We start from the raw sequence: 21926 nt of genomic DNA, 5'->3' as shown, positions 1-21926 counted from the left end.
TTTTGGGCGGCCGGCCACTCCTGGGAAGGTTCACCACTGTTCCATGTCTTCGCCATTTGTGGATAATGGCTCTCACTGTGGTTCGCTGGATTCCCAAAGCTTTGGAAATGGCTTTATAACCCTTTCCAGACTGACAGATCTCAATTACTTTCTTTCTCAATTGTTCCTGAATTTCTTTGGGTCTCGGCATGATGTGTATCTTTTAAGGATCTTCTGGTGGACCTTACTGTGTCAAGCAGCTCCTATTTAAGTGATGCCTTGATTGTGAACAGGTGTGGCAATAATCAGGCCTGGGTGTGGCTAGAAAAATTGAACTCAGGTGTGGACAACCACAGTTATAGTATGTTTTAACAAGGGGGGCAATCACTTTTTCACACAGGGCCATGATGGTTTGGATTTTTTTTCACCTTTAATAATAAACACCTTCATTTACAAATTGCATTTTGTGTTTACTTGTGTTGTCCTTGACTATTGTTTAAATTGGTTTGATGTTCCGAAACACTTAAGTGTGACAAACATGCAAAGGAACAGGAAATGAGGAAGGGGGCAAACACTTTTTCACACCACTGTACCTATGACTGTCCCCTTACTCGTGTCCTTGCTTTGCTAGACACATGTAAAGCTTTTGACAGTGTTGCATGGCCCTACTTATTTCAAATTTTGCAACTCTGCGGTTTTGGTCCTCGTATGATGGATGAATACGCCTTCTTTATACTGCCCCAGTAGTGCGCATTAGAGATAACTCCCATATCACAGACACTTTCCAATACATAGAGGCACCAGGCAGGGGTGTCCTTTGTCACCCCTCCTATTTGCTTTAGCCATGGAACCCCTTGCCACACGTATCCGCAGCTCTCCTTTGATTAAAGGCCTCCCTATTGGTACTGTTGAGGATCGTATCTCACTTTATGCTGATGATACTTTAGTTTACTTGGCTGACCCTTGCGAATCCCTAAAAGCACTTCTTGTTGAAACTGACACGTTTGGAGGCAACTTTGCCTTCTGGTGAACTGGGGCAAATCCACCCTTTTCCCCATAGACCAATTCCTATGGTCCACCTGGATTCCAGACTACTAATTGTTTCTTTCTTTAGATATCTAGGCATTACGGTTCAATTACCATCATCATCGTATATAGCTAACAATTTATGTCCTTTATTATCCCAACTACAACTACAAACTAGGCGATGGATGGACCTACATTTAGACCTAATGGGGAGGGCTAATGTTATTAAAATGATACACCTTCCTATATTGCTCTATATAATGGCCAACTTTCCATGCAGGATACATAAATCAATTTTCAATTGCATTGATACCATATGCCTGGCATTCCTATGGAATGGACCCCCGTAGGATAGCACTTGAAACCTTGCGACTCCCAACCCACATGGCTGGCTTGGCATTTCCTAATTTTTACTTATACTACCTCACAACTAGTCCATATTCATGACTGGTTGCATCCAGTCTCTGCCAGCCTTTGCACTACCACAGAGGTGGCCATTGCCTCCTCCCTAGAGACTCTCCACAATATTATCTATAGAGGCTGTGTCACAGCCCACCCAAGTACATCACCTCCCTATTCCTATTTAAAACCATTGTGGCCAAAGTTTCCACTGATTCATAGCTGGCTTCCCCCAATAATCTTGTGGTTTAATCCTAGCCTTCCAGAGCTATACTCTTTACCCGACCCACAAAGGTGGTCAGCCAAAGGGGTTAAGTATTTATGCCATCTCTTTACTGCACAGGGTTTTCAAACATTCTATCAATTATGTGTGAACTATGGTCTACCATGTACTTATTTTACTACTATCAACTCCGCCATGCCATACGTGCACAATTTGGTTCCCTAACTCTATCCAGGTACCTCATTTGGAGAATTTACGAAGGCGACCGGACCCCACTAAACCTAATTTCCACCTACTATTCTGCTCTTATGACTGAGTCTAACCCCAGATTCCAAACTGCTCAAGAGAAATGGACATATGCCTTATGGAAGCAGACTGGACCGAGTTTAGTGATACCTATAAAACCTCTGTTATTTCATCCAAAGACCATATTATTCAACTTAAGATATTACACCAACCCCCCCTCCCCTTCCACTTCCCTCCTTATGATATTCTGAACAAATAATGGATATGAGATGTCCGGTTCCTAAGCACATTTCTTGACTATGAACATTATATGTAAATGTGCGCTCTGTTAATATATATGTATTGACAACTAGCATTGAATGACTCTGTACCCTAAGCCGACCTGTATAAACTGAATTTGAATAAAGTTCACTTTTTGTTAAAAAAAAAGATATTACACCAATTCCACCTCACACCTGCTAGACTGCATAAGATGGGCTTATCTCCCTCAGCTGAATGCTTCAGAGGCTGTGGCCAGGTTGCTGACTTCATGCACCGTTTCTGGTCATTTTCTATGGTTCACAACTTCTGGGTGGACATAAACTCTTTCATTTCCTCTGCCCTGGGTCTACCCAACATAGTGAATCCCAAGAACTGCCGTTTGGACAACTTTGGGGATCGGATGGTCCCCTCTCACGCCAAGAGACTGCTTCACATCCTATATTTCTATGCGAGAAAATCCCTTCTACTATCCTGGAAAGGACCAAGGTCACCTACACGGTCCCAGTGGCTGAAACTGGTTAATGACTCCCTCCCCTTGTACAGACTCACCTTTGAACTATGAAAAAGAGTCAAGATATTTAATTAAATCTGGGGCAAGTGGATAGTGAGTCCCTTGACACTGATTCCTATGTCATTATATTGAGTTTTGACTGTATTATTATTCTGTTTACTGATACCATAACACGTAAAACTGAATATTCTTTACAATTGATAAATGATTACGAGAGATGTGAGATAGGTGAACGGAGATTGATTATAATTGCATTTGATTTTATGCCTGTTTTTTTTTTTTTTTTTTGGACCGGGCACCGTGTTGCCATTGTGGCTCTGTTTTGTGTTTGTATGTCTTTAAAACTCAATGAAAATATATTTTTTTTTAAAAAAGGGTGTGCTCCAGACCTTCCCCAGGGGATAAGGTTGGCACAGCAGAAGAATCAGTCGGTGCACTGTATCCCAATCAGCCAGGCCTGACAGTTCTTCCAGAGGCACTGTGTCATCCACCTCAAACTGGGTACCCAAAAAATCCTCAGGGGAGATAGAAGAAGTGGAGGGTTGCTTTGGGTAGGATCGCAAGATGAATTTCTGTGCGGCCTCCTTGTACGTATCTTTCATGGAGCACTGTGGTTGAGTGCCATCTTGACTCGACAGGTCAGGAAAGGAACAAGTTTCTTTCAGCTTTTTAGCCATGGAGAAAATCGATCCAAGCCACCATGGAGATAACTCAGGTCTGTACAAGTCATTTGGTGTGCAAAGTAGACAAAACGGGCGCTTTAGCTAGTCACCCACAGGATAAAATACAGGATCTTCGGCGAAGAGAGCAGTGAACACATCCATCTACATCCGCTGCTCAGCCATGCCCCCAAAATCCTTTCATTGTATTAAGAGAGACATGGGCTGCAGAGAGAGAGATATCATTTTGCTTCTGTACAAATCATTAGTAAGACCTCATCTGGAATATGCAGTTCAGTTTTGGGCACCAGTTCATATAATGGATATTGGGGAACTGGAGAAAGGTCAGAGAAGGACAACCAAACTGATAAGAGACATAGAGGAACTCAGCTTTGAGGAATGATTAGCTGAACTGAATTTATTCTCTCTTGAGAAGAGGAGCTTAAGGGGGGATATGATCAATATGTATAAATACATAAGTGACCCATGTAGGGAACTTGGTGGTGAGTTATTCACTTTAAGGTCATCAATGGGCCACTCTTTACGTTCGGAGGTAAAGAGATTTCATCTCCAAATACGAAAAGGCTTCTTCACAGTAAGAGCTGTGAAAATGTGGAATAGAGTCCCCAAAGATGTGATTTTGGCCAGCTCCATAGATTGTTTTAAGAAAGGCCTGGATTCTTTCCCAGATACACATAATATAACTGGATACCAATATTTATAGATAAAGTTAATCCAGGGAACATCCAATTGCCTCTTGGGGGATTAGGATGATATTGCTTGCCTATAGGGGGTATAGGATTGCATATACAGTGCCTTGCGAAAGTATTCAGCCCCCTTGAACTTTTCAACCTTTTGCCACATTTCAGGCTTCAAACATAAGGATATAACATTTTAATTTTTTGTGAAGAATCACCAACAAGTGGGACACAATTGTGAAGTGGAACGAAATCTATTGGATATTTTAAACTTTTTTAGCAAATAAAAAACTGAAAAGTGGTGCGTGCAAAATTATTCGGCCCCTTTACTTTCAGTGCAGCAAACTCACTCCAGAAGTTCAGCGAGGATCTCTGAATGATCCAATGTTGTCCTAAATGACTGATGGTGATAAATAGAATCCACCTGTGTGTAATCAAGTCTCTGTATAAATGCACCTGCTCTGTGATAGTCTCAGGGTTCTGTTGAAAGCGCAGAGAGCATAATGAAGACCAAGGAACACACCAGGCAGGTCTGTAATACTGTTGTGGAGAAGTTTAAAGCCGGATTTGGATACAAAAAGATTTCCCAAGCTTTAAACATCCCAAGGAGCACTGTGCAAGCGATCATTTTGAAATGGAAGGAGTATCAGACCACTGCAAATCTACCAAGACCTGGCCGTCCCTCTAAACTTTCAGCTCAGACAAGGAGAAGACTGATCAGAGATGCAGCCAAGAGGCCCATGATCACTCTGGATGAACTGCAGAGAACTACAGCTGAGGTGGGAGAGTCTGTCCATAGGACAACAATCAGTCGTACACTGCACAAATCTGGCCTTTATGGAAGAGTGGCAAGAAGAAAGCCATTTCTCAAAGATATCCATAAAAAGTCTCGTCTAAAGTTTGCCACAAGCCACCTGGGAGACACACCAAACATGTGGAAGAAGGTGCTCTGGTCAGATGAAACCAAAATTGAACTTTTTGCCCACAATGCAAAACGATATGTTTGGCGTAAAAGCAACACAGCTCATCCCCCTCAACACACCATCCCCACTGTCAAACATGGTGGTGGCAGCATCATGGTTTGGGCCTGCTTTTCTTCAGCAGGGACAGGGAAGATGGTTAAAATTGAGGGGAAGATGGATGCAGCCAAATACAGGACCATTCTGGATGAAAACCTGTTGGAGTCTGCAAAAGACCTGAAACTGGGACGGAGATTTATCTTCCAACAAGACAATGATCCCAAACATACAGCAAAATCTACAAAGGAATGGTTCACAAATAAACGTATCCAGGTGTTAGAATGGCCAAGTCAAAGTCCAGACCTGAATCCAATCGAGAATCTGTGGAAAGAGCTGGAAACTGCTGTTCACAAACGCTCTCCATCCAACCTCACTGAGCTCGAGCTGTTTTGCAAGGAAGAATGGGCAAGAATTTCAGTCTCTCGATGTGCAAAACTGATAGAGACATACCCCAAGCGACTTGCAGCTGTAATCGCAGCAAAAGGTGGCTCTACAAAGTATTAACACAAGGGGGCCGAATTATTTTGCACGCCCCACTTTTCATTTTTTTATTAGTTAAAAAACTTTCAAAAATCCAATAGATTTCGTTCCACTTCACAATTGTATCCAACTTGTTGGTGATTCTTCACAAAAAATAAAAATTTTATATCTTTATGTTTGAAGCCTGAAATGTGGCAAAAGGTTGAAAAGTTCAAGGGGGCCGAATACTTTCACAAGGCACTGTATATAGGATTGTATTTGAATTTTTTTCCCCCCTTCTATTGGTTGACCAAAATGGACTTGTGCCTTTTCTTTTAACCAGACTAACTATAAAAAGAAAATGTAAAAAAGAGAAAACAGCGCTATTAGCTAAAAAATTCCAAGCAGCAACTCTAAAATGTTATACCACGCTGTACATAAAACTATAAAATAATCACTATAAAAATGATCACTATTTCAATGAAGCCTAATGGTGTTGCCATCAATTTTTTATGCTATTTATGTCATGATTTTGGCAGCCTTTTTAATTTTTTTTTTATTTTAATTGGAGTTTTGATACGCCTTGCATTTAAGTCGTTTTTTGACCGGCTCTGCTGCGCAGCGCTGATTGCGTGTTGTGACGCATTGCTGTCCAATAACCCCATTACATTAAATTAGTGTTAGTTGATATTTTTAATTTGTTTTTAAATTAGGCAGTGATTAGCTGCTTATGATGTGCCCTTAGAGTGTGGGTACTTCCATGTGCTTTTTAGTATGTTTTCCCTTGACCAAGATGGTGCTTTTTGGCCCCTTCCTTGAGATTCAGACCGAGGCTTGGCTATTCAACTTGTATTTAAGCAGTGCATCAGGACACCGCCCGTGCCCCGCGATGACGCCCTGTTAGTGACGAAACGCTTAGGGAAGAGGAGCGATGCACTGACGTCACTGCTACACGGTGTAGTCCCAGAAGCAACAGGCTTTTTCGAGGCCGGCCGGCTCGATCTTTTTTTATGCTGTATTGATCTATCCAAATGTAAGTGTGCATTTGTCTTTTGCTATATGGAATAAATGTTGAAGGTTTTTACACTATTGCGAGCCTTTATCATTTAATGTGGATTTTATTGCTGTGCTTGATCTGATGTGTGTGTTGATTAGAGCTGCCACGGCGAGTCGACGTAATCGATTACGTCGACTACAAAAATACGTTGACCTGCGTGAAAGGCGTTGACGCGTCACACATTGCAAGTTTCAGGTCAATACACCCCCACCGCAGCTTTCAGCGCGGTGCTTCTCTCCCCCACACGATCACCGCTGACTGTCCCCTATCCTCCTCCAGTCCCCATCCGTCCTTCTCCATAGTGCTGTCCCCCTCCATGCTGCTCCGTGTCTCCCTCTCCTCTGTGTATCTGTCCCCTTCTCTTCTCCCTGTCCCCCTCCATGCTGCTGTCCCCCTCTCTATTCTCTGTGTCCCCCTCTGTGCATCTGTCCCCCTCTCTTCTCCCCCTCCATGCTGCTGTCCCCCACTTTCTTCTCTGTGTCCCCCTCTGCGCATCTGTCCCCCTCTCTTCTCCCCTCCATGCTGCTGTCCCCCTCTCTCTTCTCCGTGTCCCCCTCCGTGCATCTGTCCCCCTCTCTTCTCCCCCTCCATGCTGCCGTCCCCCTCTCTCTTCTCCCCCTCCGTGCTGCTGTCCCCCTCGATATCTCAGGATGGAGAACGGAGGTAGAAGCCGGTAAACCCAGCTCCTTCGTTTTCTGAATGGATGAATTCACATAACTGAAATATTTTAACCTTCTGTGATTACGATGTCTCAGTTAATGAATGAAGAGAAGCCGCTGTCTTCTCTCCATTCATTTTTAGTGCAGCGGAGGCTACAGAGAAAGGGACTGGGGAATCTGTCCCTAGTCCCTTTCCCTGTCTCAAATGGGAGATGTCAGAGGTCTGTTAAGACCCCTGATATCTCACTATAGCCCCCCAACAGGGCTGATAAAAGATTGCAATAAATAATAAAAAAAGTTGTAAAAAAACACACACTGACACTGCCCCCCCCCCCCCCCCTTAGAAAAAGAAAGCATTGTAAAAAAAAAAAAAATTATAATTAAATATATAGTTCATGAGCTTCTGAACAGAAAAGAAAAAACAGAACATAAAAAAAAGGTAAGACAAAAGAATATAACTACATACATATATGCATAATATATGTATGTATGTATGTAGTTATATTCTTTTATCTTAACTTTACAAAAAATAAGTAAATAAAAAAAGGTAAGATAAAAGAATATAACTACATACATATATATAATATATATATGTATGTAGTTATATTCTTTTATCTTACCTTTTTTTTATTTACTTATCATTTTTTGTAAAGTTATCCAAAGGATTAATTAGCTAATCAAAAAAAAAGAACACTAGATTAAGTAAAAAAATAAAATTAAAATAATCGTTATAGTCGATGACTAATCGAAAAAATAATCGCTAGATTAGTCGACAGACAAAATAATCGTTAGTTGCAGCTCTAGTGGGGATCGTTACCGCTGAGGTTGAGGAGTTCAGCGTACTTCAGTGCATTCTTAAAGGTCTCAGGCTGGGGCAAAAGCCTTCTTCGCATCGTGGTCTATATCACCATCGTACCATCGTAATAAGAGGCCAATAATATCTGGTATTAGTGTTTTCTACGGTGGAGGTACTTCTACTTTGGTCACATTTCCTTGGAATGTTTTCGTTTTCATCACCTTTGAAGAAATTCATCATCTACTATTTATCATCTACCATCTACTTATAGACTTTGTAATTTTTTTTTTTTTTTATTTAGTCACATATTATTATATATTTTCATCTGCATTTAGAGTATGTAGTCTTTGGTTCCTTTTTTGACATTCTTTGTGATTTGTATTCATTTAGTCACTTTAGTATCAGGGCACCTGTTAATATTTTCTGCATTTATTATTAATTGCATTTACACTGGGTGGAGTCGTGTTCCTTTTTTTATGGTCTCATTGGCTGTGTTGCACTGATTTTTCATTGCGAGAATTTTGATAATTGCCTCACAGGTTAATCAGTCTAGCGCAGCTCTCCTTGTTTTTTATTTTAACTATAAAAGGAGCTTTGTTGATAATGCTTTGCTTTTGCAAACTCGGACATGCATATGCAATTTAAAGTCAACAACTTATTTATCGGGACCAAGTATGAGGATATACTGTACGAATTGCTTTTACTGATTTATTATCAGACTGTATGGTCTGGGACAAATAAGTAGGAGGTTTGTGATGACCAATCTATTTATAGCTCTAATGCTTTAGGCCTGTTAACTCAAATGCTGTTGACTCATGGATATTGCTGATCCTCTGGACTATATTTCTAATTTAATACAAAAATGCTGGGAAACTCCAGGTTGTAGGTGGGCCAGAGGAAACCTGCCTATGATTTTTTTACATTTTCTAATACATTTTTCCCATCAGTCAGCCCCTCAGATTTATTATTTTACTTTATATACAAGCCGACTCCAATGCCTAGCTTCTGTTGATCCAATAACTGTCTTATTCTAAGTTGTCCCTGTCTGTCAACATAGCCCTTGGATTTAATGAAGCAAGGGGCAAATTATCTGCTGGAGGAAATCCTGATTTCAGGTTGAATCTGCACAATATCCCTGGTCATGTTCACAAGCTTGGCAACCCAGTTTTACGATTTTGCAGAGGTACTACCTACCTCCCTACAAAAAGTACTTCGCTGAGATGTTCCCCAACACATGCCACCTTTCTCTCCCAAAGACACACAGCATGAAATATGACTTTGCTGCAAACGTTTAAAAAAGCTTTATCCACCCATTTACATCACCTGTGGGTGCAGCTGTTTTTCTTTGTGCAGAGAGAGAGAGAGAGAGAGGATGGCAGAATGTGCTAACTTATTGCCTACTGGGTATTCCATGGGGACAATACAAGGGATTAGAGAAAGCCAGTATGAATATTTAGCATTGCTCTACTGCTTTTTTTTTAACACCCATGCCATATTTTAGGTCAAACTCCTCTGTATTCAAACAGTTTTACAGTATATGGCATAGTGAAATAGCAGACAAAATATACATTTTGTACCAGTCATCATAAGCATAAGGCCGCGTACACACGTGGGGACTGTTCGCCCAACTTTGTCCGTCAAACAGTTTCAGCAAACAGTCCGCTCAAAATTAGCATGGACGGACTTGCCCACACACGACGAACGAACAGTTTGCTGAAACCGTGCGCGATGACGTGAACGGCACGTACGACGGGACGGAAAATACAACGTCCTATACACTGCATTATAACTTTCGGCGTGTAAATCCTTTCTGAGCATGCGCGGAACTTAGTTTGACGAACAAGCCTACACACGAGGGGACTGTTCGCTGAAACAGAGTTTCAGCGGACAGTTTTACGGAATTTCCGAAAAACCTTGTTCAGCGGACTGTTCGCTGAAACTGTCCGCTGAAAGCCCACACACGAGCGGACTGTCCGCCGAAACACTGTTCAGCGGACAAAGTTGGGCGAACAGTCCCCGCGTGTGTACGCGGCCTAAGAGTATCAGAAGCAAGAGAAACATATCATTAAACATATCACTGAAAAACGTTGGTGAGACTTTAGAACATGGGGTCTAACAAACAAGGGCATGAAAGAGGGGGTCAAAAGGAAAGGGGGAAGGAGATAGAGAGAAAGGATGGTAAGAGTAGGGAGGCGGGTGAAAAAACACCTCTGTCATATTCTAAAACTTAACCACTTACAGACCGGACCATTTTGCTGGTCAAAGACCAGACCACTTTTTGCAATTCGGCACTGCGTCGCTTTAACTGACAATTGCGCGGTCGTGCGACATGGCTCCCAAACAAAATTGACGTCCTTTTTTTCCCACAAATAGAGCTTTCTTTTGGTTGTATTTGATCACCCCTGCGGTTTTTATTTTTTGCACTATAAACAAAAATAGAGCGACAATTTTGAAAAAAACGCATTATTTTTTACTTTTTGTTATAATAAATATCCCCCAAAAATATATAAAAAAACATTTTTTTCCCTCAGTTTAGGCCGATGCGTATTCTTCTACATATTTTTGGTAAAAAAAATCGCAATAAGCGATTATTGATTGGTTTGCGCAAAAGTTATAGCATTTACAAAATAGGGATAGTTTTATAGCATTTTTATTAATAATTTTTTATTATTTTTTTTACTAGTAATGGCGGCGATCAGCGATTTTTATTGTGACTGCAACATTGTGGGGGACCCATCGGACATTTTTGACACATTTTTGGGACCATTGCCATTTATACAGTAATCACTGCTATATAAATGCAGTGATTCCTATGTAAATGACACTGGCAGTGAAGGGGTTAACCAGTGGGTGGCAGTGTAGGGGTTAAGTGTTCCTAGGGGTGTGTTACTAACTGTGGGGGGGGATGGGCTTTCATTTAGTGAACACTGATCTCTGCTCCAATCACATGGAGCAGGCGCGCTCCTGATGGCAGGGCGGCATTGAAGATTGGACATACCTGTATGCCAATATGCCTGCCCGTGCCATTCTGTCGACGTACATCGTCGTGCGCTGGTCGGGAACCGGTTAAAGAGGGACTGCAGTCTGCTCACATAATTTGTAACTAAAATATTGTTGCCATTCTGAAGCTTCCCTCCAACCACTTTGCATATTATTTTACATATACTGTGATTCTGTACTTGCCAAATATGCTGCAGAAATCTCCCTCCACTGAGTCTGGCTGCATCCATTTTAACTGTGGGCCGCTGACGCTGCTGCCTGTTCACTACCTGGATTTACACAGAGGCCCATCTCCAGCTCTGCAGCTCTCATTGGCCCTCTAATGACTCATCAGCCCTCCCTTCCTGCCAAACTCTCACAAGAGTGAGAGAGAGCTGTGCATGATGTCATAAAATGAAAAAATGACTGAAGTTCCGCTTTAGGGCTTAAAACTGAATAGGTACAAAACTAAGTTATCCAAAAACCCCCTTAATGGCAAAATGGTTTCATTACTATACAGGTAATAGGAATACAGTTTTGTAAATTGTTAGTGTAGCACTAAAATGAAAATGAGTCAGGTCATACTAGATGTGAAATTGGTGTAATGGGGCTGTAGTCTTGGATTTGCAGTTACAAAATTACTGAATATCAAAGATAGCATCCTCAGCGGCTTTAAACATCTACTTGGTAAAGCTTTATGAAAGTATGAACAGACTAGGTAGCAGCTTTATAGACTTGAGCTACCGAAGTCTGACGAATAACCTAGTAAGCACCAATCCTCGTGGTAAAATGAACTGTTATTGAAAGTGTTGGAACTTTGCCCTTTAGACCGTAGATTTAGATTTGGAAGCTGTGTTCCTTGGGCCTTCAAGAAGCACAAATGGGGAATCAGACAGAGGAATTGCAGCAATTGACTTCAGGCAACACTTGATAGCACAAAACACATCTAGAGTGACATGAGCCTTGTCCCCCAGCATTTGAGGCTGAGAACAGAAAAATGGCAATATAATGTCCTGGTTGAGGTGGAACAAAGAAACCAAAAATGACAGCCATGGCTGTAGAACCACCTTGTCATGGAGCTCCAGGAATGGTTCCTTAGAGAAAAGAGCAGCAGGTTCTGACTTTCTGAGCCAAAGTTATGTCAGCATAAGGAGAAAAAAAATGATAAAACGATTACCGATCTTCTGTTTACATCACATGATCAGCTGTCATTGGCTGACAGCTGATCACGTGGTAAGGGGCCAAACCCGGTGATCAGCCGAGTCTCCTTCACTTGGTGATCACAGCGCACACCATGCGCAGGGAGCGTGCAAAGGGGAGGATGTCTACTGACTGCCCCCTGTTAATGTAGGTCCACGCTATAGTTGTTATTCAGCTATAGGGACGATGGGAACAGGTTAATTATGAACCAATTTAAACAAAACTTCATAAGACATTGCAACTTTGGATACAGTATTTGTCAGTGGATGAATGAGAACTGGAATGGAGTTACCCCGACTGCTCTCAACTTTCTTTCCCCCGACCTTTTTCTTTTACCAATTTATTCCTATCTGCTCATTTCTGTGCTGACCAATTTTAAGAATTCTATATATATCCTCCTTGATTGAAAGTTGACATCTAAACACACTACATTTTCCTGTCTATCTATATATCATTGTGTTTGTGGAATTTGATTTAATTTGCTTGTTCCTATTTGTTCTTTGGATCCTACTGATGCTGACGCATTATGGAGGGATATCCCCTACTAAAGGCTATATTGACGCAAATCTGGGCTATGTTTGTTTTGCATTCAGACGTGTTTCGCTCATGTGTTTTATTTATTTATTTATTTTTTTATCATTTATTTATGGTATGTTTGACCATATATTGGTTATCATGTTTGTACCCTTCCTTTTTGTTTTGTTTTTACACAAAAAACAATAAAAAATGGTAAGTAAATAATGCCTCCAGACATTAGTCTGAGGCATCTTAGACACGGGATCATCATCCACTGGACATGTGAAGTTATGTTTGAGATAAGGAACTGCCAGTTCTACCCAAGGACTCAAATCCCCAGCTGGGGATCACTGCCCTGGACTTGTAGAGCACCCTACTGGTCCGCAAGGCAAGATATCATTGTGCAGGTTCCCGTTCTGCAGAGTCTAGTGCTGACCTGAAATGTTATAGGCAACCCCTAAATGTGCAGAGCAGGGTCTGGGTACCATTCCTTTTAAGCGTTAAAAAAACATAGGACTATAGATTTGGAAGAGTTAGTCTCCTAATTCCAGGTGGAACTGTTGAAGCTAGCTATGTTTTTGTGCACAGCCTTGCCTAACTGGGAGGGCTTATGCATAGAAGGGGACCTCCTGTCTTTTCTTGCCAGTATCCAGTCACATGAAGGTGGCAGCATAATCCCATTGTAATGTATATGCAGATGCTCTGTGTTCCGTTATGTACGATAAAGAAACAACTATTGCTGTAGCCATACCTGACAACTTTTTGAGATGGGAATGAGAGAGAACTATTAGCAGCACTATGTAGGCATAGGACACATGCCATTCCATGCCCCCTTAGGGAGGATTATACAAAAAAAAAAAAAAAAAGTTAAAACAAGTGATTTTGTACTACTATTATTCATTAATACTGGGTTTTGGCAATTACAAATACAGCAATTTAGAAACTGAATGAAAGGTTTAGCACTGCAAAACACTTTTTGAAAGATAAATAGTGCATTTTATATACAAACTATAAAGATCAGACCAAAAACAGCTGTTGCTGTGGTAATAGAATGCTGCCACAGCTCAGTTTTAAGACAATGCTGGGACCATGGTGGTTAATCATATTTTTAATGATTGCTGCAGTTAAATGTGTTTAAATGTGTTTTTATTTTGTTCACTTGCAGCAATGGAGGAAGATTCGTAAAGGTGACTTGCCTATGGAATTTTCAAAGTGTTATCCTAGAGAGGTATATCAATATAAATGCTTTTAGATGTGGTGTTTCCACTGTATAACAATCTCATTGTTCTTACATTCCTTCTGGTGTCTAAAACTTAGAGCTAAGAGTTGTCAGCACAGAACTCGCAGCTCCAAAATTAAATAGAGACCTAGATGCTCCCCAACTTACCACTGTCACAAACTATCCCTATTGTTCAGCACCCTCTGACACGCAACCCTTCCAATCACATCTCAGCCTTAACACCCCCTAGTTTAATTTAACCCCCTAAAACCTAACCCTAAACTTATTCATAACACTTAAGCTGACCCTAACCTAAACTGATGTCCAAACTTCACTAAATTAACTCAAACTAAATCCTTCTGTATTCTTACCATTTCCTGTATCAACAGCTGGTTCATTGAATCCTCATAGTTCTACTGGCAGCTCTGTAAAGAAAAATACTAGCACTGAGCTATCCTTGGCAAACATTACCAATTCTCACTGCACCCTTCTTTGCTCACTGCCGCCTTCCCTTCCTCTTTCCCTTCCCTCTTTCCCTTCCCTCTTTCCCTTCCTCTTTCCCTTCCCTCTTTCCCTTCCTCTTTCCCTTCCCTCTTTCCCTTCCTCCTTCCCTTCCTCCTTCCCTTCCTCCTTCCCTTTTTCACTTTATTTCTTTTGTTTTTGCAGGTCTATGAAATAAAGAAAATGTTGTCAGAAAACCCTAAGAAAAGACCATCAGCTGAAGAATTACTTGATAGTTTTGAAACTAATGATATTCTTGACTCAAGAACACAGTAAACCTAAGGCAACTAAACCTCTGCTACTGAGAGATTTATCCACTTGATAATAATCATCTCATTAGAGGCACATTCATTTCAGTTTACTTTAAATAATTTGGTGATTCTAAAATATCTAAACATGATCACATTCCCACTGTTCTCAGCTGCATAAGAGCTGGGGGAGGAGAAGCAGCAGCACTGAGCTTCCCATGGAATTGCTGTGCAGGGAGGGTGTATCAGGGCATGTTTAGTGTGGTCAGTTTCTAATAGGAAAGCAAGGGGACTAGCAGGATCACCAGGGATTTCACAAAAAGGAAGCAATACAAAAAAAAAGGATACTTTCTCATACAAGTACATGGTACAGCAGGCACAGATCAGGGATATGAAGTATTGGGGTAACAAACACTTTAAATTGAGATCAGGTATAAGTCATTCAGAGGGGCCACAGAATGAAAATGTATCTGATGTTTGATCATAATCATCTTCCGTTTCATCATAACACGATCACAAACAGCATTGCATGAGGGATCAAAGACAAAAACGGTGAGCTAAAGGGGTAGGAAAGTTCATCAAATTACAGTTATAAAAAGAAGAGTTGTTGCCAAAATAATGTAAAAGCTATTGACACATCCGTTATAGCTTTAGAGAAAAGTGCATCCACACAGGACAGTGAAATGGATTTTTACACACTTAGTCACATTAATCCTACACCTGAGCTGGGAGCAATTCCCAAGCAACCATTTTCTTTTTCAAAACACAAAAACACGTGTTATGGAACCATAATTACAAGGATATAAAGATGGGCCCACCAATCCTGCAAAAAAAAGGGGAGATAGAGCAATGGGGTTGATTTACTAAAGGCAAATCAGGAAATGCAGTCACTGTCGATCTGAGAGGAAGATCTGAAATGAGGGGAAGCTCTGCTGATTTCTATCATCCAATCATGTGCAAGCAAAAATGCAGTTTATTTTCCTTGCATGTTCCTCTCAGATCTACAGCGACTGCACTTGTAGTACAAAGTAGATTTACCTTTATTAAATAACCCCCATTGTGCATTTTAGAAGAACTGATAGATTGATTTAGCATCATCAATTTGTCTTCCTGTGAATTAATAGAAGAAATGCACAGTCTGTTGAATTTTGGTTTAAATTTCTGTCTGGAAGCTAAAGTGAATACATTTCAATTTGTAAAGATCTCCACCTCTTTGCAAGGGTACCAGATGAATGCAAATAAAAATGAATGGCATTAAAATGCACAGTTATCTTGGATTTACGAGGCAGGATTACAGGATTCTATGAGGCCTAATTGAGCCATGGGAAGAGTGAAATACAGTGCCTTGCAAAAGTATTCACCCCCCCCCCCCTTGGTTTTTTACCTATTTTGTTACATTACAACCTTTAGTTCAATGTTTTTTTTTAATCTGAATTATATGTGATGGATCAGAACTCAATAGTCGTTGGTGAAGTAAAATTAGAAAAATATATACATAAAAATATTTTTCAGAATTAAAAAAATTATAATTGGCATGTGCATATGTATTCACCCCCTTTGTTATGAAGCCCATAAAAAGCTCTGGTGCAACCAATTACCTTCAGAAGTCACATAATTTGTGAAATGATGTCCACCTGTGTGCAACCTAACCAAACACTGCCATGAAGACCAAGGAACTCTCCAAACAAGTAAAGGACAATGTTGTTGAGAAGTACAAGTTATGGTTAGGTTATAAAAAAATATCCAAATCTTAGATGATCCCTAGGAGCACCATCAAATCTATCATAACCAAGAACATGGCACAACAGCAAACCTGCCAAGAGACAGCCATACACAAAAACTCACAGACTGGGCAAGGAGGGCATTAATCAGAGAGGCAGCCCAGAGACCTAAGATACCCTGAATGAGCTGCAGAGTTCCACAGCAGAGACTGGAGTATCTGTACATAGGACGACAATAAGCCATACGCTCCATAGAGTTGGGCTTTATGGCAGAGTGGCCAGAAGAAAGCCATTTCTTTCAGTAAAAAACAAAATGGCACGTTTTGAGTTTGAGAAAAGGCATGTGGGAGACTCACAAAACTTATGGAGGAAGGTGCTCTGGTCTGATGAGACTAAAATTAATTTTTTTGGCCATCAGAGAAAACGCTATGTCTGGCGCATCACATCACTCAAAGAACACCATCCCCACAGTGAAACATGGTGGTGGCAGCATCATACTGGGGGATGTTTTTCAGCAGTCGGGACTGAGAAACTGGTCAGAGTTGAGGGAAAGATGGATGATGCTAAATACAGGGATATTCTTGAGAAATGACCCCAAACACTCTCCTAAAGCAACATTCGAGTGGTTTAAGGGGAAACATGTAAATGTGTTGGAATGGCCTAGTCAAAGCCCAGACCTCAATCCAATAGTAAATCTGTGGTCAGACTTAAAGATTTCTGTTCACAAGCGCAAACCATCCAAGTTGAAGGAGCTGGAGCAGTTTTGTAAGGAAGAATGGGCAAAAAATCCCAGTGGTAAGATGTGGCAAGCTCACAGAGATTTATCCAAAGGGACTTGGAGCTGTGATAGCCGCAAAAGGTGGCTCTACAAAGTATTGACTTTAGGGGGGTGAATACTTATGCACATTGACCTTTTCTGTTATTTTGTCCTATTTGTTTGCTTCACAATAAATAAATAAAAATCTTCAAAGTTGTGGGCATGTTCTGTAAAATAAATGATGCAATTCCTCAAACAAGCCATGTTAATTCCAGGTTGTGAGGCAACTAAACACAAAAAATGCCAAGTGAGGTGAATACTTTTGCAAGGCATTGTATATCAGAAGAAGTTAGAATAGTTGTGACTGATTTTTTTAAGGTTTTTCCAAAGAGCAGTACTTTATCCTCTCTCCATACTAATTCTAAAATAGAAACATAGAAACGCGACGGCAGGAAAAGACTGAGTAGTTCAAGTCTAAATTGTATTTATTTATTTTGTTTTTATTGTGCCTTGTTGTCTTACTATAGATCTGTGTGTATCCCAATCATGCTTGAAGCCATTTACTGCTTACTGTCTCGCTACCTCTGTTGATAGTTTATTCCAATCATCAACTACCCTTTCAGTAAAATAATACTTTATAAGATTAGTTTTGAACTTTCTTCCAGTTAGTTTGAGGTCATGTCCCTGTGTTTTTGACTTTAGTTTAATATTGAAAAGACCACCTTCCTGAACCTTATTCACCCCATTGATGTATTTAAAGGTTTCCAATTCTAGCGTAGTATGCTATGTACAGGAGGTTTAAAAGATTTTGAGGGAGTTAAACTAAATTAAAATGAAATGTAAATCCATTGAATATATGGACAAATAACAGGAAAATAAAAACATTGCTGAAGAATGAAGATGTAATAATTAAGCCCTTCTGATTAGGGAGACAATATAGTGATTATGAGTGTAGAACAATACCAGAATACGTGCCACAAAATTCTCAATAATAATCAATGGTATAAGAAAATTTCCTGGTAGAAATTAATTAGATTTAATTTTCAATGTGAAAAATTAGCTGAGGCTGAAGTTAAGAAGAACACTGTTCCCAAAAGTATGGGGGAGTATTTGTTAGTAGAGCAGCCTGTAGAATCCATGCTCTATGTATTACCTAAGACTCAAGAAGAACATAGATAATCCTCCTGGACGATCCATAATATTGGGGATGGTTTTGTATACAGAAAAGGCGAGTAGACTGATAAACATAGATTGGCTTTTCACATAGACATGGTATACTTTAGGAAGCAATTGACATTAAGGCATTGTACTCAAGCATCCGAGCGACAAGCCCGCTCAGGATGTGCCTGTCGGTTATTTAGGGGGATCCAAGCGGGCCATCCATTGACTCCTTTGGGCAGGCAGATGTCAGCGGAGATGTGTTCGCTGACACCCACCTGCCATCTGATCCGCTGAAGACAGATGTATGACAATACGTCTGCCATCCGTCTTGGCTGATCGGATCAGATAAGATTTGATGAAAATGGGCATGCTGTCCGATCTCCCCATAGGAATCAGTTCGGCTCGGACAGGTCCCTCCCTGCTCAGTGAGCAGAGACGAACCTGTCATCCGCTGGCTCAGCGGGGATCAATGGAGTGATCTCCTGCTGAGCTGACGGACTCCGCTAAACAGATCCGCCCCGTGTGGAAGTGGCCTTAGGTTATTGCTACAGTTTATTTGTGGGTGAGATGGCAACATCAAAATAAAAAAAGTTCTTTGACTTTTCTTTTGACATTGGTTTGCAAGGTAATACATCTGTACTTGCAGGCTTCAACTACCTCCAGGTGCAGGGCATTGCGATGGGAACCACGTGTGCTCCATTGTGCACTACCTTGTATTTGTAAGGTGGGAGTGTACTGTTTTTGAACAGGAACAGAGCTTCTAAATAATGTGAAATTTATTTGTGACTAAGCTGACTACTAATCTGTTCCTTTTGACTTTAGTTTAAATTATAGTCAGGAGTTTTTTTATGTCCTCTGCTAGGCAGCTGATACCTGCTTATTGGAAGACGACGACTACCCCCCCATTGTCACGGTGGGTATCCATTATGAATGACACCATGAGAATGGAGGAGATGTTGGCACTGGACAATGACACTTACACCAAGTTTATATCTCAATGGTCGATCTGGCTCCGCTTCTCTTCCTCTGACACCTTGATGGAACAAATTTTGAATGCATAGGGACGCTGTGGGCTCTCTCCTACCCTTCCCCCCCCCTACCCGTATCCCTTCCCCCCTTTTCCCTCTCCTCTCATCTTGATATTCATTTTTTCCTGTAACACTCTGTTCCTCTTTCTTTTGCTCCTCTCTTCCCTTTCTTTTCTCTCTTTCTTTCTGTCTTCTTCGTAATACTAATTACACGTTGTCTCATGTATTAACCCATGAGTATTTTTTCCCTACTGTGGCCTTGTGGATCGGGAACAGGCTGTTTTCCCTGTTTTCCAAACTTTCCGACGGGACCGACTGTGGTTGATAGTCGTTAGCCGTCCATTCATAAATGTAGTCCTGTTACTGTTCCTGCTTGTATTTGCCTCATGACGGTTACTGTCTTATTGTTTTTACTTGAAATGTTCAATAAAAATATTTTCAACACTAAATTATAGTCAGGACAGGATTTCCTTTTTGGATTTTGTTCTTTAAGTTTATTGCAAAAATGTACTAGGAACCTCTTTCTTTAGAAAAGAAATGGCTGCAAACAGCATTTTGCATGCCTCCAGTGGTCATTCCTTCATATGTCAATACCATATGGGTAATAACTGAGATTACAACAAAGTATTACGATTTCAAATTTGAGACTGATAAGATGTATAAAGGATTAAAACAAAGTACAGTAATACGTAAAATACAGAAAAGGGAGGATCTTATTTTCAAATTAAACATGTCATAGTAAGGATGATGACCCAACTGTCAGATTAATTATGAGATATAATAAACAACATTAGGAAATTAGGTATGTTATCTCCAAACACTGATACCTTTTTAAAAACTATTTGTTTGGGCATGTCAAGGACTGTGTCATTACTGGTTTCACCTGCTGGTGGCACTATTATGCTCAGCACCAAAGGGTGTAAATTTGGTGGCCACCAGTGGGTGTCTCCCTGCCAGGACTATCAACCAGCTTTCAAGCACACCTGCTGGGGGTTGATGGACTATATAAGCTTGAACCAAAGCTCAAATGCTTCAGAATTCCATCTTCTAGCCTTGTTCCTGCCTGAACCTGCTTTGTTCACGATTTTGTCCTGGATTCCGTTCCTTGTATCCTGTCCTTGTGACCTGTTTCCTGTACCTGCTCCCTTCTTCCATTACAGTATTTTTCTTTATACCTGGCTTCTGTTCCCCTTTTGCTTTTGTACCTGCCTGGGTTATTTGTGTACTGTGCTTTTGAACAAATAATTATTTAGTTAGGTGTTTTGGGGTTTTGCACTTATTACTGGGTTATGGTTTGCTGTTTTGTTTGCACATGTGTCTTTATCTTAAATAAACTTACTGTTTTCACTTATACGTTTGTTCTCAATTCCTTGGTGCAGCCCAACGATCTGATCACCTGTATTGGATGTCTGTGTATGACATCCCCTGACAGGGCAATTCCTTAAGGAGTATCCTGAGATTACATTTAGAAGAGCACAATCTTTGAAATACATTCTGGTATGCAGTAATTTTGACATTCAGAGATGTGCCTATAATCATTCTATTAAATTTACTTTTAAATGTGGATCGTGCAGTCAATATTTTATGTATCTATAACTAGAAAGTTGAGATTACCTAATAGTGAATATTTCATCCCTAAAAGGTTTAACTGCTCCACACTAATAGTTTACTTGATGCAATATCAAAGCAATTCTTTTTATTCTGGTAAAAAAAAAAACAAAAAAAAAACCTTGAAGTTGGAAAGACGGATTTACGGGACATCAAAGATGCCGATTTATGGTCCCGTTGGGCAGTATTTTGTTATATATTATGGATATAATCCCACAAAGGCTAAATTTGTAGCCTTAGATCATATTTCCTTACCAAAGAGGTGGATATCTTGACAGGCATCTATTACAGTCAAAGTGTAGGTGGCTCTATAGACTTTGTGCTGCAATACCACTAGGTTTGAATGATAAAAATAGTTTTGCTCCTTTCTTGTGAAACAGAGGCTAAATACAATCGTTTTAGTTTTTTTTGTTTGTTTGTTTTTTTATTAAAATCTTTATACATTTGTACTTGTTTGTGAACAATTTATTAGAGTATATTTACGTTAATCATTTATTGTAATGTTTCTCTGAAGTTTATGCACTCTGTCTTACAATCCCAATTCCAAAAAAGGTTGGGATGCTATGCAAAATCTAAATAAAAACAAAATGCAATGATATGAAAATCTCATGAACCCATATTGTATTCACAATAGAAAACACCAAATGTTTAAACTGAGAAAACGTTCCATTAAGAAAAAATAAGGTCTTCTTGAAATTGATGGCAGCAACACGTCTCAAAAAAGTTGAAACAGGGCAGCAAAATCTGGCAAAGTAAGTGGTACTTAAAAGGAAGAGCTGGAAGAACATCTTGCAACTAATTAGGTTAATTGGCAACAGGTCAGTAACATGATTTGGTATAAAAAGAGCATCTAAAGGCCCATACACACGAAAATTCATACGACAAGCTGTCTACTGATTTTCGGATCGTTGGTATGGTGTTTTCGACAGCCGATTTCATTTTTTCGGCAGACAAAAGCTGGATGTGCAGACAGTAAAATTTTTGGCGGATGCGAAA

The 21926-nt window shown here is 40.3% G+C and overlaps 1 protein-coding gene across 1 annotated transcript in view; it reads left to right on the top strand.

Annotated features, from left to right (window-relative positions):
• LOC143987598 (interferon-induced, double-stranded RNA-activated protein kinase-like) overlaps positions 1-20673 on the top strand; it is a 329449-nt gene extending 308776 nt beyond the window's left edge. The window contains exons 24-25 of the mRNA XM_077486452.1: positions 13853-13915; positions 14573-20673. Coding sequence (XP_077342578.1) covers positions 13853-13915; positions 14573-14683 — 174 coding nt within the window. The 3' untranslated portion in view covers positions 14684-20673. The remainder of the gene's footprint in view (positions 1-13852; positions 13916-14572) is intronic.
• Positions 20674-21926: the final 1253 nt, after the last annotated feature.

The sequence above is a fragment of the Lithobates pipiens genome, unplaced genomic scaffold, assembly GCF_037356315.1.
Source record: "Lithobates pipiens isolate NorthernLeopardFrog02 unplaced genomic scaffold, aLitPip1_a1.2 Scaffold_18, whole genome shotgun sequence".
In the NCBI taxonomy this organism is placed as follows: Eukaryota; Metazoa; Chordata; class Amphibia; order Anura; family Ranidae; genus Lithobates; species Lithobates pipiens.
This window is presented reverse-complemented; position numbering and strand designations above follow the sequence as displayed.